Genomic DNA, 15,860 nt, shown 5'->3' on the forward strand with positions numbered 1-15,860 from the left:
CAACAAAAGTGAAAATCAAAATAAAAATACACTCATGGAGCAGAGAAAAAGTGCAGTACTTTAATTTGCAACTATTGACCCAGATAGATTGAAGTCGAGCAGTTGCATCGGTTAAGGAATGAAAAATGAGACTGACGAAAATAAAAATTAAGGGTAAAGTTGAAAACTATTTGTAGTATATGATGGTCATTAAAAATTCCTTTACTTTTCTACAAACAGAAAATGAATCGCCAGTCCCGCGTTGAGACACAAAGGAAAGCACATGCTCGTTTGCTGGAGGAGTTAGATAACCTGAACCTAAGCGACAGTTGTTGTGAGATTTGCCATTGTGATTGTTATAATTCGCATCGAAGTTCTGATGATTTGAGTATAACGGGTTTGAAATTTTCAACAGATTGCTGTGGTTTCGATGAGTTTAACGATATTTGTAATCTAACAGAACCCAAGGTTGCCAATACTGCAATTAAGAAAACGGGTAATGGTAAGAAAACGACAACAAATGGTGTGGCCAAAAAATCCAAAGTAAAGAAAAAGAAAAATGCTTCCACCAATAAAACATCCAAAAGTGCTAAAACAACTCCAATACGTCAGAGTACATCCCCGGAGTTCTTAAGAACAACAACAATAAAGAAACGTTCAAAAAGCGCCGGGAGTGTACGTAGTCAAAGTGGTGTCTCGGATATATCCACACAATACACACGAGACTGTAAGATTTTGCAAGAACTATTGACTTCACTAGATCAGCCGACTGAAGGGCTTAAAATCTCTGGTAAACGTAGTAGCATGCTAACGAGAAACAGTACTTCCTTTAAGAAACTGCCACCCTGGCCCAGTTTGGGTGAACTGCCAACTTGTTCAACAAAAGCAATTGCGACTGACACTAAACTCACATTATCACCCTTAAAACTAAGTGAATCAATGGCGAATCTGTGTTTAGCACCAACAGTACGCGAAGCTTACCAACGAGTGCCGTCACATGATCAGAAGATATTGAATCGCATGGCGAATAAGCGAAGTGAGAAAGCTACTGCCAAAGAAAATGCTTGGTTGGCTCAAAAATACTGGGAAAACGAACGCTACGAGCGAGAATTGATAAAAGTAGAACAGATGGAGGAATATAAGCGTGCTGTGCGTGATAAACAATTTCAAGATTATCTATTCACAAAAGCACGCCTAAATGAAATCGCGCAACGCGACCTGACGGAACTGCAACGACTTCGCGGACTGCTGCAAGAGAAGGACAAAAAAACAAAACGGCGTCTTGATGCACTGCGTGTTGAACGTGATATAACAATATGTCAACGACGCTGCGATGAGCTACGTAAGGCGGAAGCTGTAAATGTGCAGCAAGAGGAACAGCAATTGGATGAAACCCTACGAAAACGTGAAATATGCAATCGCCTCACCGAGCGCTTACAGCGTGCCGATGAGATACGCTCGCGGATGTTGGGCAGCTATTTGAAACGTATACGTTATGCTAATTATGTGGAGCAGCTGATGCATGATGAGCATTGGCGTGATGTGCAGGTATTTGAAAAGCAAAAGCGTGAACTATTGAAAGACCACATAGATCAGAAACGCACTAAGTGCCAGCGTTTTGTGGAGAAGCGCCAACGTCGTAATGAAGCTCTGTCGAAGACAGCAAAGATATCAGCTAGTTTACGTGAATTAGTCAGAAATTCAGTGACTCCTGAGGGTGGCGCTGCTGGTAGTGGACTCGGTGCTACCGCCGGTTTTAGTGGTAGCGTGCCAGCTTCATTAAGCAAATTGTTACTCGATAGACCCATATCGAAATTAGCTTTATAAGTGCAAAAGTGTTATTAGCTTTAAATTTCTGTTAAGGACAATAAATGTTAAATTTACGTATTTATTTAAATTAAACAATTAAAACAATGTAATGCCATGTACATATTTTGTTTTCAATGTAATTAATTAAGGCATATGAACTGTAATATATAACTGAATATTGGTGACTATCGAAAACAGGAAGACAGTACCAAAATTAACATTCGTCTCAAGACCTTATGCTGTAAGAATTACAACTTCTTTTTATTTTTTTGCTGTAGTTGCAAATCATGGACAGCCAAGTCATAATGTAAAACTTTAAACCACCTCTTAAAGAGAAATAAAGAGGCTTAGTATTAGATGTCTTTATTTATTTTATATTAAAAAGTCTATTAATCCTATTATTATAGAATCTTTAATGTGAAGAGTACAATGGCTAAAGGCAACCGTTGTGATTTCACAAAACTCGAGCAGATCAAATTTTACGAATAACTTTATAATCGTAAATTGGTTTTCATTTACACAGGGCTTAACCCGTAGCAGATTTTCATATAAAAAAATACTGTGGTGTGTTTTAAGTGGTGATGAATTACAAATATTAGCAAAATATTGCAAAAGTTATTAGTGCATTTTTAGCTCTTTTTGGTCAGTTTAAAATAGATTGTAAAAAAGTTTGATATATTAACGCACATACCATTTAAAATCTGTATTATCTATATCAAAGTTTTCAAATGGTAAGAACATCTAATAAAAAAATTTAAAATGCTTATAGAATGCTGACATCATATTAGAATCGTTGTGCTGCTAGAATCAATTTTAATCAATGTATTTAAGGGGTAACATATGCTGTGATTGCACTTACGTCCCGGCAATCACAACATGCCCCGAAGAGTTTTTATACTACTCATAGTCATATTATTACTTTCATATTACTTTCATAAATTTATTTACAGTGTATGCGAAGAGAGCTAATATTTGTCATAGTTTACTTTTGAGCGGCTACGCTATTTAGACAGCCATATAACGAATTATGATGAACTATGAAGGTAGGCAGTCAAACCACAATACTTCATTCCATTTCTACATCTCAACTTTATCTTTTACTTAAGATTTATCTAACGCATAGTTGCATTTGAAATATTTCTTAATTTCTACCTTTGTTTCAACGAAATTAAGATCATTTAATTGTACGGAAAAAAAAACTTAATTTCACTGAAACGAAGATGTAATCAAGATTCTTGCGAAATTAAGGTGTGTTTGAATATAGTATTACTTATATTTTTTTTTTGATAAAACTTAATTTGATAAATTTAATATTAAAATTTCTTTATATAGAAATTAATAACACTTATTTGATATAAGTTCCACATTGCACATATACTTGAGTTCCACACAAAGTGGCAACAACTACAGATGGCTGTGCAAATGATCAGCTGTTGTGCAAAACAAATCAAAATTACGCGCCTTTGTGGTAGGCGAGTACATTTCATCATTTTCGATTTAAAGATTTTATTTTAAAAATTTTGTGTACTTTGGTATAAAATAAAAATTTATAAAAACAATGTCACTGAATTGTCCAACTAGTCCAGTTTATCGCACAAGTGCAGAGCAGAAGTTGCAGTCGAAGAATGCAGCTAAACGGTATCGATATGGAAACAAATTATTGAGAGACACATTGCGTGAAGTAATATAAATATAATATTTAGAAATAATTAATATTTCAGTTTATATTTATACACAAAGAAATGTCGCATACGTATACGCGATGCACGTCAACTTGGTTTCGAACAATCCCGTCTTCTAATGCAACAAGTTTTACGTGATGAATTGGCGGAAATTGAAAGTGATCTAAAATTGCAGGAGGAAATCTATAAAGAACTCGAAGATGAGCTAAATGATTGGTATTTAGAACAATTTGAAGAAGAAGAAAAATATATTATAAATGTAGGTGAAGACAGTGCTGCATTTTGTCCAATATGTCAACGAGCAACTTTAGAACCAAGCGGTGTCAGTAAGATTATCAGCTGCAAGTGTGGTTCCAGGTAAGATTGTTAACTACTTCAATTTGTATACTAATAAAATAATATATACGTTTATTTTAGTTTCTTTTATGATGGTGTTTTCAACGAATTAGTTACTAAATTGCAGTCAAAAGTTGAGAAACATGAACAGAATTGTGCTCAGCGCTTAATATTTTTTATTGAACCAAATATTTATAATCAAAATATTTTGAATGCAATGTGTGATAGTTGCGATTTTTTCTGTAATTTTTAATTTATTTTATTTTATAAATATTGTCTTTATTTTTTGTTATATATGATTGAAAGCAAGAACTTTATTTTATAGAATTTATTTTGTAATATGACGAATATTTTATTATAATTATTAAATATGTTTAATATACTGAAGCAGAGATGGCCATAACATTAGTTGGTTAAGAACCTTAAAATAATTAAAATCATTTGTATTATTTAGTAAATCGTTGTTGTGTTTATTTTAACATTTTTTATATAATAAAGTAATAATAAAGTAATTATTGTTGTATAGTGAAATCAAAAAGTAAAATATAGTTGCACATGCAGTACATTGTGTAGGTTATACGTCGACAGCCTGCCATCGCTGAACTAATTTATTCACATGATGCAACTTAAATAGCAATTTGGAATCTATTGATTTATGGCTTCGTCATATAATAAGATCAAGGTTTGTTCACCTACATACAAGCTAGTTTAAGTTAGCAAACGCCTTACTCACATCTCTTCATCCCTCACGTCGTTACAGATTACCTTTCATTTTCCATCCAATCAGCCATCCATTCTTTGTTCTTAACAATCACCTTCCATCCCACGCCATTACTATCTATTCGCATCCTAACCAATGTTAAGGCTTTGTAATTCCTTTCGCGTTATGTTTTATAGACCCCGGCGAGCTGTAACAACATTACTTCTTAATGAAGTATGGAATAAATAATAATAATTAAATGGATCTGGGCAAGATTAACAAGTAAGCTTTGAACTAATACTACAATACAGCGCTTTAGTCACTTCCATAACATAAACATACAAAATAATATTTGAAGATGAAGTAACTCCATCCTATAGGTATATTTGAATATTTTATTCTTTGACATAGTATTATAAATACTTAAACTGTAAGTAAAGAGAAAAAGCAATTACATAAAATCAAAATTACTTTCATCAAATGGTCGATTCGTGTTCATGGGCCCGCCTGCACCACCCATTTGATTTGGTGGACCTCCCATAGGGCCACCAGGACCTGGACCACCAGCACCCATTTGTGGACGAAACTGATTACCCGGTGTTGTTTGTTGCAGTAAATGCCGTAAACCAGGATTATTACTTATCATCGGACGCACCATACGCTGCTGTTGTTGTTGCATAGCAGCGGCTGCATGTGGAGGCATTTGTTGCATCTGTTGCGCATTTGGACCCACCATTGGCATTTGCTGTTGCTGTAACATAGTCATTTGCTGTTGATGTTGCATCGGTCCACCTTGCATATTCATCTGTTGGGCATATTGATTATAATGCTGCTGTTGTTGTTGCTGCTGCTGCTGTTGTTGTTGATCCTGTTGCTGTTGTTGCATTTGTTGCACCTCCATAGGAATTGGTTTTTGCTGCTGTTGTTGGGCCTGTTGTGCCATCATAGCATTTGGTGGCATTGTATTAGGCATTTGTCCTATAAAATAGAAATATTTTAACTGCACTTTCACTGTAATATTTATATACATATTTTTTTGATTTGGTTTACTCACCACCCATTTGATTTTGCATTTGTTGCTGCTGCTGTTGCATGTTTCCAACTGCATTAGTATGCTGACCCATTTGTTTCTGTTGTATGACTTTACGTAGTCGCTCCACAAACATCGATTGATTATTGGGTATAAAACCTAAAAAGGCATTCTTCTCTTGTGTGTACAGTAGCACTAAGACTCTAATATCGCCAGCGGGCATATTCGGACCAGGTGTGAAGTGTACACAACCAGCAAAACCAGTTGTCATCATTTTGGATAGTGAATCGAGTGCCTCACATGGCACTGGTCGAAATACCACCATTTTAGAATCTTTAAGGAACTGTCCACCAATATTACCAACCAAATGTTTAGGCATTAATTGCATCAGCAACTTGGGCGGCCAGTTATCGGGTTTGATTTCAGGTTCACCATCTTTAATGTTCGTGCTGATAGTGCACTGTAGTGTGCGTGTTATTTTTTGTTGGTCGGGTTTCGATTTTTCAACCCATTCAAGAGTGCCAGTCCAAATTTTCTCACGGTCACGCATACCAGTCTCATTGGTGGATGAGGAAACGACCGGCACAGAAACACCAACTTGATTTTGCTGCATTTGACCACCAGGTCCAGCCACTGGTCCACCTTGCACATTCATAGCTTGCTGTTGTTGTTGTTGTTGCTGCTGCTGTTGCGTTTGTTGGTTTTGTGCCTGATTTTGTTGTTGCTGTTGTTGATTCAATTGTTGTTGCAGCAGTTGTTGTTGTTGCTGTTGTTGTTGTGCCTGTTGCTGCTGATGCTGTTGATTGATAAGCTGTAAACGCATGTGTTGTTGCTGGAAGTGTGGATTTACTGTTGGATTTGGTGGCGCACTTAATTGTGAAATGAGCGCCGAATTTTGATTTGGACCAGGCATACCTTGATTTGGCACCATCGGTCCAGCACCAGGACCACCAGGCATAAACTGAGGACGCGCTTGTACTTGTGGTTGTTGATTGGAAGCAATAATCCAGCGATTTTGTGGATTGACATTTGGCTGAAAATTTGGATTTTGCATAGGATTTTGATTAGCATTTGGTCCTGTAAATTGTTGCTGTTGTTGTTGTTGCTGCTGCTGTTGTTGTTGCTGCTGTTGCAAAAGTTGTTGATTTAAAGCACTTTGTGTAAGTTGAGTTGGTGGCCCAGTATTCATATTACCCGGAGCAACATGTACTTGCTGTTGTTGATTATTTTGATTAGTATCCATAGGCATAGGTGCTTGCTGTTGCTGTAATTGTTGTTGTTGCTGAGCTTGTGCTTGATTTTGCGTTTGATTCATATTTGGCGCGACCATTTGATTTTGTTGTTGTTGTGTTACAGTATTTGGACTTGGTGGACGCTCTTTAAGATGATAGCCTTTAAGTAAAACTAAATGACGTATATTTTTTGCATAGTTCTTTGCTGGCAAAGGTTGATCACCATCAGCTTTCATATAAATCTTAAATAGTACAGGAATTTTACGTGGTGCTATTATTGATAAATTAATTTTACGCTCATGAAATAAACCGGCCAATTGCTCCACTGTTTTTCCGATATATTTATAACATTCCATAACCGGCATTGAGTATGGTGGACTATTACAAATAAGTACACAGTGACGTTGCACAGGTAAGGGGTCTATCATGTTTTGTTTACGCAGCTCGTGCATGTCATCAAAACAGCAATGAGCTGTAGCAAAACCTTCGGCCATATTTGCACATGATTCCATACCACCACCAACTAACGGTAGCCGTTCTATAGTTTCCATTACCTAGTTAAAAAGATGTACAAATCTTATTATTCAATTTCAAGTATTATTTCGTTTGTATTTTATCAAACCTTTTGTGGTGCTGCGAATGGTCCGTACGTATTACATGATGGCTCTAGTAGATTTGCTGCTGTACGATAAAGCACAATACCATATTGTGTGGAATGTCGCTCCGATATGAGATACTCGCGTTCATCTATAGCACCTTGAGTAAAGTGCTCCAACTAAAAATAAATTATTTATAATATATATCTTATATATATATAGTTCGTATATTTTACTACACTTACAGTGGGTAGAATATAATTGCTTTTAAGTTCATTTATATATGAGCCATTAATTGCTGTGCCTTCAATAACAAAAAGGACATCAGCTAATGCTGAATCAATTTCCATTGTGAATCGGCGTAATGTTGTGTATATTCGCAAACAAATAAATTACCGCTCTAACACGATTCCCTAAATACTATTATGTTTAAATGTTCTTAAATTATAAAATCCAAGTGGCTAATATTAAAGAAGATTCTTAGAAATGCACGTAAACAAATCAAAACACCAGCAAACACCAACAATATTTCACCTGAAACCATGAATTAAATAAGGGTGTCAGTGCTGTCAATACTATTAAAAAAAGTAATAGATAATACTACTTTTTATTATTAAGGTAATTTTAAACATCGACTGCATCAGCTGATATATTATGATAACAGATACCAAGATATATGCACTTTTACGATATCTACTTAACATAAATATCTACATAAAGTAGGTATTCATATATCTAATTAATATATAAATTATATATCTGTTTTTAAAAAAAAGCTTTTATAAATCTTAAAAATAAAACCAAATTAATTTTTTTATATTAAAATTAAAATTTTTTTATATTAATTAATTATAGTTATTTTGTATAGATTACTATATAAATTAAAAATAAAAAAAAAAGTAGTTTATAAGCTATTTATTTTAAAGATTCAGAAAAGCTTTTTTTAAAAACAAATATATATAAAATATGTCAACTCGTAACTGTTCTAAATATTTTTATATACTTTTTTAACATATGACAGCGTAGTTGAAAATAATAACATTTTCGATTGTTAAATCTAGGCTGATTTTTTCCATTGAGGTGCTCTTTTAATGTATATTAGTGCAATTATATTTTTGTTTAGTAAATCTGTAGTTAAATATAAAACACTTGAGATTAATTTATAATACTCTAGATATTTTGCTAGAGTAGCAAGATAATCCTGATATTAATAGCTGTGTTATATGATTTGACCGATTAACTGCTATTTGATTCGATATATGTATGTATTTGTTAAAAATGTATATGTCTACTTACACGATTACTCTAACAATGTTCAATTGGACAAGAAAATTTGATAGATCGAGAGTAAATCTAAATTAAAGCAAAAATCAAGATCGTTGTTTAATCTCAAACTTTCCATACAAAAGTTAATCTCCTTTTTGTCGAGATTAATTTTAAATCTCCTTCGAAATGGTGATTATTTCTTTGTGCAACAATGTTCAATTGGACAAGAAAATTTGATAGATCGAGAGTAAATCTAAATTAAAGCAAAAATCAAGATCGTTGTTTAATCTCAAACTTTCCATACAAAAGTTAATCTCCTTTTTGTCGAGATTAATTTTAAATCTCCTTCGAAATGGTGATTAACATCGTAAATTTTATTACGAAGTGAGTAAATTTTTAATAAATTTGTTTAATAATAGTTTTGTACATAATTATAAATTAAATTTGTTATATTATTGTTATAAAACTATTTATTAAATTTATATTATAACTTTTTAGTACAAAATTGTAATTAAGTGCTTTATTTACAGAAATTTATCAAACACACGAAACAAACCATAACAACAGAAACGTCAAATTAATCTACAATGTATAATGCAAACGGTGGAGTTTAAGAATGTAGATTAATTTAAGCTCGTTTTCTTAATCTCACAATGTAGTACAACGTAGTATAAGATAAAAGTTATTTAAAGTTTTCTTACATGGAGTTATTTTTATAGTCATTTATATAATCTGTAACCAAATATACAATAATCGCATTTTTCAAACAGTCTGCGATGTTTTAACGCAGATGTGAAAATATTTTGGAAAACTTGTATATATTTCTTTAACCATGTCATATTCTCAAACATTATTTATATTATTAGGTGGAGAGGTTCCGAAAAATAGTGAACCACAATAAAAAATCTTTTTATATTATATTATTATTTCTTGATTTAATCATTCGTAAATAATTGTTTGAAGTATTTATTTGAAGCTTGATTTAGCATTTTTTTCTGGAGTTTATTCATAAATTCACTTGCTAATATTCATTTTTATTATCTAATAATTAATATAATTATTTAAAAAAAGAAAAATTTAATATCAATATTGATATTATACATGCATTATACCTTATATTCAAAGTATTTTATGTTCTATTTGCAAATATTCTGAAATCTACTAAATTTTTTTGTTAATGACAACCCTATATTAAATCATATGTTTACCTGCAGGCCATTTATAAAATTTTCTTTCTTGCATAACACTTGTGCTATCCCTTTCGCACATTCATTCAAATGAGTCAGCTTACAACATTGCACAGATGCTATTCTCTTCAACAAACTGTGCAATGTGGTGGTAAGGTATCGCAGCCGTCAGTTTGTCTTCAGTCTCCGTTCTTATCGTATGGCTGAGCCGGATGGATTTAAAATGGTGATTTATGTGTCAAATTAACATAATTTTTTATTGGTTATATACGTACGAGTAGTGTTTAATTTTGATAAGATGGTAACACTAGTATGAGATGCGTTAATTTAAATAACAATTATTGATAAAAAAATGTTTAACAAATAAATTTTAATATATAAAGTTTTGGTGTGCATAAATAATAGAAAAAAGTTTAAAAACTTGTTTCGCGCTGTTCATATAAATTTTTTTATAACAAAAAAAACAATAATTTTTTTGTTTTTTTATTTTTTTGCAACAACTCTGTAATGTGTATGAACATGAACGTGTTTTTAGTTACGCTACTGTGTTTTTGAATGAGTGCAAAGAGCCACACTTTAGCCGTGCAAGGTAAGTGTATATATTTTGCTCTTTTTAGTAAATAAACTTTAAATTTATGGTTGAGATTTGGTTGTGCTAATGCCCCAACATGTTGGGAACTTGTTGGGTTCGATATGCATTAATTGTGTGGAATTGAAATGATATGAAAGTTGAACACGTGAGTGAAACATAATCGAACAGAAATGTTTGTTCGAGAGCGAATGAATATTTCTTTAATGTTTGTTTTGATTTGTTTTGTTTCTTTTTGTGTTTGTGTTTGATGAGAACTTTTTCGTATTGAATGAAAGTGAGAGTGAAAATGAAAAGCTTTTTATTTTGCTTTGCAGACGAACTTATTATAAAAAAAAAAGTGAAACAAGAGAAGAAAACATTTATGTTTCTTGGATTTTGCATTTATTTTTATTTTGTTTTTCTTTTTTGCTTGACATTTTTTTTTTTGTTTTTGTCGTTTCTTTTTTTTTTTCTATTGTTGAACGCTTGTGGGGGGTGAGTATTGAGTAATTGCATGTGGAAATTTGCATACAACAAACGCTTTAAGATTTTTTTACTGAATAAAATGGGAAAAATTAAATTTTGCAAAAAATATGCAAATAATACAAAATTATTTAATACAATTTATATCAAATTTATAATATAACGTAATAAATTGTATAATAAAATGAATAAAAAATTATTGGCATTATATGAAATAATGAATTAAAATAATTTCAAATATTGCAAAATAATTTTATTTAAATATTTTGCTATTTAAATATTTTTATTTTATTAACGTTATATGATCATTTTATTCAATTTATTTAATAATTTTATTAATTTTATTTAATTATTTTATGAACTTTATTTAGTTAAATTAAAAATTTTAATAAAATATGTTAATAATTTTATTTAATTAATTTATAATTCTAATTATTTTTTTAAATTTAGTTATTTTAAAATTTTGTTTAATCATTTTAAAATTTTGTTTAATTATTTAATTAATTTTATTTAATTATTTAAAGATTTTGAGTGGTTCTAATCCTTGAGTTTTTAATAATACGGTAACACAATGGACCTATAGACCTAAGTGACCTAAGTTTTATTAATTTTGTTTAAATACAAATAGTTAAAGAGGGTCCGTTGGTTTAAGTTTTGGTAACAAGTACCGAAGATTGCCTTATTCATGGGTATGATTTAGTAAAAAACCATGTCTTAAAAGAATGGGGATATCTTAAAAAGAAATCTTGGAAAATCTTAAGCCAGTTAAACCATAATGTTTCCGTACAGAATATGGATATAGGGTTAACTACTTTTAATTATGGGTACTGAATAGGTTTCGCATTAGTTGTAGCAACTCCTTTTTGATCTGTGTAGAATCCTTGTCTGCTTAAGGTTTCTTCATTAACCCTTGGTGTTTATGTTCAATGATCGGTTCAGTCGGTACAAGAGGGCTATTAATATCCGAAAAGTGAAATTACCGCGCGCATGGCTGAGTTAGTTCTGCATTAGTTGATATATTTGACTTGTGTTTTAAAAAGAATCTTCATTTTCTTAGACTTTTCTTATCAATTCTAGGTATTTACTAAGAGATGTTCTTTTCGGAATTTATCTGACATCTTTATGTTTTGACTAGATAATGTCTCATATTTCTGGAAATATACATATAATTTCTTGTAAGTGCCATTGAATTTAATAAAAGCATAGGTCTCAACCCTCTATCAAATTTATCTGACGTTTCTCTTCTTTTTTTGGCTGGTATAGTTATATAGACATTGCTACATATTTACATCTTAACTATAGCAGGGTTGGAGAGGAGTATTATTTTATGGGAAGTGATATAAGGTTAAGATGATGTATAAGTAATATTAATGTTTTAAGTCTAGTACTAACATTTATTTTGTACGAAAATTGACACGAAACTCTAAATAAAAAAATGTGCTAAAAAATTTGGACACTTAAAAAAAATTTGGACTTTGTAGAATATAAAATTTTATACACAGCTTTATGTCGGCAGAAGAAGTATTTATCTAAAATGTACGACATTTTTATATAAAATGGATGTTGGCTTAGTACTTTAGATAAAAAACAAAGACCAGTAGAAGTGGCTAAATTTCTATATTAGAATTTGATTTTTAACTTAAAAATACATTAAATAATTTTTAATTGGATTCGATCTATAATGAATATTATTATGTATAACAGAGAAGGAACGTTGCTAATATTAAGGTGCATACATATATTATAAAAATTTTTGAAAATATTACACGAAGTCATATACAATATAATGAAGGTTTTATATGAAAATAATATTACCTTTATCTGGCCTGAAAAATATGCAATATATTCCTTTAATATTTTTTACATATTAAATGGCATAAAAAAAGGACTACAGAAATAGTACTCGACGGAATTTTAAGCTCTAAAATTGTTGCTTTACAAATTTAATTTAAACTAAAAATATTCGCTTTGAATTTGTTATTATTATTATTGTTGTTGTTGTTGTTGTTGTTGTTGTGGGCTTTGAGAATGGCATACAATATTTAACGACATACGCAGTCACTAAAGGGCACATTCAGTGCCGCCCATGCCTTCATTTTTTAATGTTTCCACGACGCAAATTGCAGAAGCAACACGAACTACGGAAGCAACATTTTTGGAATATTAATGAAGCACACAACTGCACGTATCCAAATCTTTTGCGATATCATCCGTAGCTGCTGTATGTAGTACGGATGAGATACTATTTTTTTCGTACTTTTGTTACTGGCCATGGAATTTCTTATTGGAGGGTTAAAATAGAAGCTTTTTTTTGTTGATATCTTTATTTGGATATTTTAAAAATGTGTAATAAATTTTTTAACCTTCGAAATGCTTCATTCTGTTTATGTTGATTTCTTGTACTAAAATCAACAACCCTAAAGAATCACTTAAATGTCCTTAAATTTTACTGCAGATTCAAGGTCAACTTTTCAAAGTATTTCGGGTGGTTACTACAAAGGCGAACTCAAGTTGAGAGGACTTATTGTCTCTACATACATCTGGCAAAGCAAGTATTTCATAAGTATGTATTTGAGTAATTTACACAAGCCTAGTACTGAGTCTAATTGGATTAATGTGGTTTTGTGTAAGTTTATGAATTTGTTCATTTGACAGTATTTTTCACTATTCGAAATAGTGTACTGTGTTTTTCACGTTTGTATATATTGAAAGTAAGGATAAATTGTCCTAGAAGTTAAAACAATATAAAAACATCGTTTATGATTAGGACATACCAGTGAACCTGAGGCTCCAGTTAGGCCTATTAATCGTATTATGTTATCCTCTACGACTAATTGTGAAATAAATTGATAAATTTTTGATTTAACTTATCATATAATTTAAGTTGGACATTAAAAATGTCTTCAAGTTCTAATAAGATTCAATAAATGTACTAATTAAGAATAAAATTTGTACTAAAAAGTATACTTATATTTCTGTTTCTATTCTTCTTTATGTCTAATTGTAATATAAATTAAAAATGCTGTTAAGTTCTAATAAGACTGAACAGATGTACTAATTAAGAACAAAATTTGTACTAAAAAGTGTAATTATTTTTTTGTTTCTATTCAATGGCAGCACTAGGCTTTGGCGACTGACTAAAGCTTCACGCCCACAGGACTTTCGCAAAAACTTAATAGATATTTTGAACAATTTGTTTTCATATATGACATTAATCATATGAAAAGTATACCAAATGAAGACCTTTTTAAACATTCTAATGCTTTAGGTATAATTCGGCCTAAGGAACTGTATCAGGAACTGCTGCTTTTAAAGTCGAACCCACTAGACTCAATTAATGATATAAAGCAACTTATCCGGTATATTAAAGAAAATCATTTAGAGAAAGTATATCCGAAAGCTTAAATAGTAAACAGAACCATGCTCACAGTATCAGTCAATACAATTTCTATTGAAAGAAACTTCTCAAAAAATTGTTTAAGATTTACTTAAAAAGTACTATAAACCAAGAGAGACTATTTCTATTGGTAATTCTATCAATTAAAGTGAAAATAGCAACTGGTGCAAATTATGATATCTTAAAAAAATTCAGTGAGACTAAAAGTAGGAAAAATTATTTATTTTAATTTGATTAGCAATGAAACTTTCATACATACTTCATCTCGGTAATGAAAGGGGCCTCGCAATTCTGATGTCGCCGACGTTCAGAGTTGCTCTAGCTCCGCCACTATTTCTATTCTTCCTTTATGCCTAATAGTGAAATAAATTAAAAATTTGTTACGTCGCTTACTAAGTTAATTAAGTTAGACCTTGAAAATGCCTTCAAGTTCTTATAAAATTAATTAAATTTATTAATTAACTAAATAATTATCAATTAAATTTAGTTCTATATTGGCAGTAAGAAGTGTACTTGTTCTATTGTTTCTACTTTTTCTTTTTTTTTACCTAATGGCATAATTAATAAAAATGATTTAAAACACAATTGAATAATTATTAAATTAACAAAATCAGACATTGAAGATGTCTTCAAATTCCAATAAAATTTATAAATTTTACGAATTATTAATTTTCATTGTTTTTTATAAAAAATTTAACTTGTTTAGGAAGAAAAAATGAAATTCTCAGTGAACTTCATATTTACTTGCATTTATCATTGTGTTTATAAGTACCTTACCACACCAACACCAACGGCAGACAATGACAGATCTTGATCCCTAACACCCATTCGTATATGGTTCAAAAATAGTTTAATTTCATTCTGTTCTGACAGCAATTCTCAAATAAAAATTGGGATCATAACATTTTTTTTCGCTCATTTCTTTAGGCAATGAAGGAGTTTCTGGAGTTTCATACATTTTGAATGAAGACTGTTTCTTGACACTACGTATTTGATCCATGTTTTTAACACTCTTTATTATATGTATATACTTCGAAAATTATTTAACTTTATTCTGTTTCAACAGCAATTCCCAAACAAAATTGGGAACATAACATATTTTTTTACTCATATCATTGCTTTTCTCTAGACGAGATCTTCGAGGCTATAAAGCCAATTTAATGCAAATGGTTTAATTAGAAAAATGGTTTAAATTCAATTTAAATTTAAATTTCATCATTAAATTTAGATAAAAATTGTAGTCTTTAAGAAATTTACAAAACGTCTGTCAAATGTTTTGAATTTCCACTATCTTCCATACATATTAAACTTATAATTATCGATTATTTTAAACTTTAATCACTGATTATGTTAAACACTATTCACACGACAAATGTTAATCGCGATTCAGGAATCAATATTAAATTACCACATATATGGCGTTTTTACTGATAATAATATTACCGTTTATTACAGCTGTTTTTTAGAAATATGGAAATAAAAAGATTTCATAAAAACAAAGTAATGTTGATTAACAAGAAGAAATTTTTTTATTTTTACCTTATGAAGAATAAGTATTAAAAAAGAAGAACGAAAAACAGTGTTTCTTCACA

The 15,860-nt window shown here is 30.8% G+C and overlaps 3 protein-coding genes across 3 annotated transcripts; 2 read left to right on the forward strand and 1 right to left on the reverse strand.

The window, feature by feature from the left end:
- The first annotated feature begins 222 nt into the window (after nucleotides 1–222).
- Nucleotides 223–1,837, forward strand: LOC119674268. Its single transcript, XM_038085399.1, has one exon. It carries the CDS (start codon nucleotides 223–225, stop codon nucleotides 1,804–1,806), a length of 1,584 nt encoding a protein of 527 aa, XP_037941327.1. The 3' UTR covers nucleotides 1,807–1,837.
- A 1,366-nt stretch (nucleotides 1,838–3,203) lies between these two features.
- On the forward strand, nucleotides 3,204–4,059 carry LOC119674269 (RIP-like protein). Its single transcript, XM_038085400.1, has 3 exons — nucleotides 3,204–3,469; nucleotides 3,529–3,827; nucleotides 3,888–4,059. The coding sequence occupies exons 1-3, from the start codon at nucleotides 3,347–3,349 to the stop codon at nucleotides 4,057–4,059; spliced, it is 594 nt and encodes a 197-aa protein (XP_037941328.1). The 5' UTR covers nucleotides 3,204–3,346.
- A 793-nt stretch (nucleotides 4,060–4,852) lies between these two features.
- On the reverse strand, nucleotides 4,853–7,892 carry LOC119677992 (mediator of RNA polymerase II transcription subunit 25-like). Its single transcript, XM_038089599.1, has 4 exons — nucleotides 7,610–7,892; nucleotides 7,391–7,543; nucleotides 5,561–7,322; nucleotides 4,853–5,484 (listed from the first exon to the last, which is right to left on the reverse strand). The coding sequence occupies exons 1-4, from the start codon at nucleotides 7,712–7,714 to the stop codon at nucleotides 4,958–4,960; spliced, it is 2,547 nt and encodes an 848-aa protein (XP_037945527.1). The 5' UTR covers nucleotides 7,715–7,892; the 3' UTR covers nucleotides 4,853–4,957.
- Nucleotides 7,893–15,860: the final 7,968 nt, after the last annotated feature.

The sequence above is a fragment of the Teleopsis dalmanni genome, chromosome 2, assembly GCF_002237135.1.
Source record: "Teleopsis dalmanni isolate 2A chromosome 2, ASM223713v2, whole genome shotgun sequence".
Taxonomy (NCBI): Eukaryota; Metazoa; Arthropoda; class Insecta; order Diptera; family Diopsidae; genus Teleopsis; species Teleopsis dalmanni.

What these genes read in the sequence shown, in the direction of transcription:
- LOC119674268 (XM_038085399.1), top strand. Translation starts at nt 223, where the DNA reads ATGAATCGCCAGTCCCGCGTTGAGACACAAAGGAAAGCACATGCTCGT.
- LOC119674269 (XM_038085400.1), top strand. Translation starts at nt 3,347, where the DNA reads ATGTCACTGAATTGTCCAACTAGTCCAGTTTATCGCACAAGTGCAGAG. An exon ending in TGAGAGACACATTGCGTGAA is followed by an intron (nt 3,470 to 3,528) that starts GTAATATAAATA and finishes TTATACACAAAG; the next exon opens with AAATGTCGCATACGTATACG. An exon ending in AGCTGCAAGTGTGGTTCCAG is followed by an intron (nt 3,828 to 3,887) that starts GTAAGATTGTTA and finishes CGTTTATTTTAG; the next exon opens with TTTCTTTTATGATGGTGTTT.
- LOC119677992 (XM_038089599.1), bottom strand. Translation starts at nt 7,714, where the DNA reads ATGGAAATTGATTCAGCATTAGCTGATGTCCTTTTTGTTATTGAAGGC. An exon ending in GCAATTATATTCTACCCACT is followed by an intron (nt 7,544 to 7,609) that starts GTAAGTGTAGTA and finishes ATTTATTTTTAG; the next exon opens with TTGGAGCACTTTACTCAAGG. An exon ending in CATTCGCAGCACCACAAAAG is followed by an intron (nt 7,323 to 7,390) that starts GTTTGATAAAAT and finishes CTTTTTAACTAG; the next exon opens with GTAATGGAAACTATAGAACG.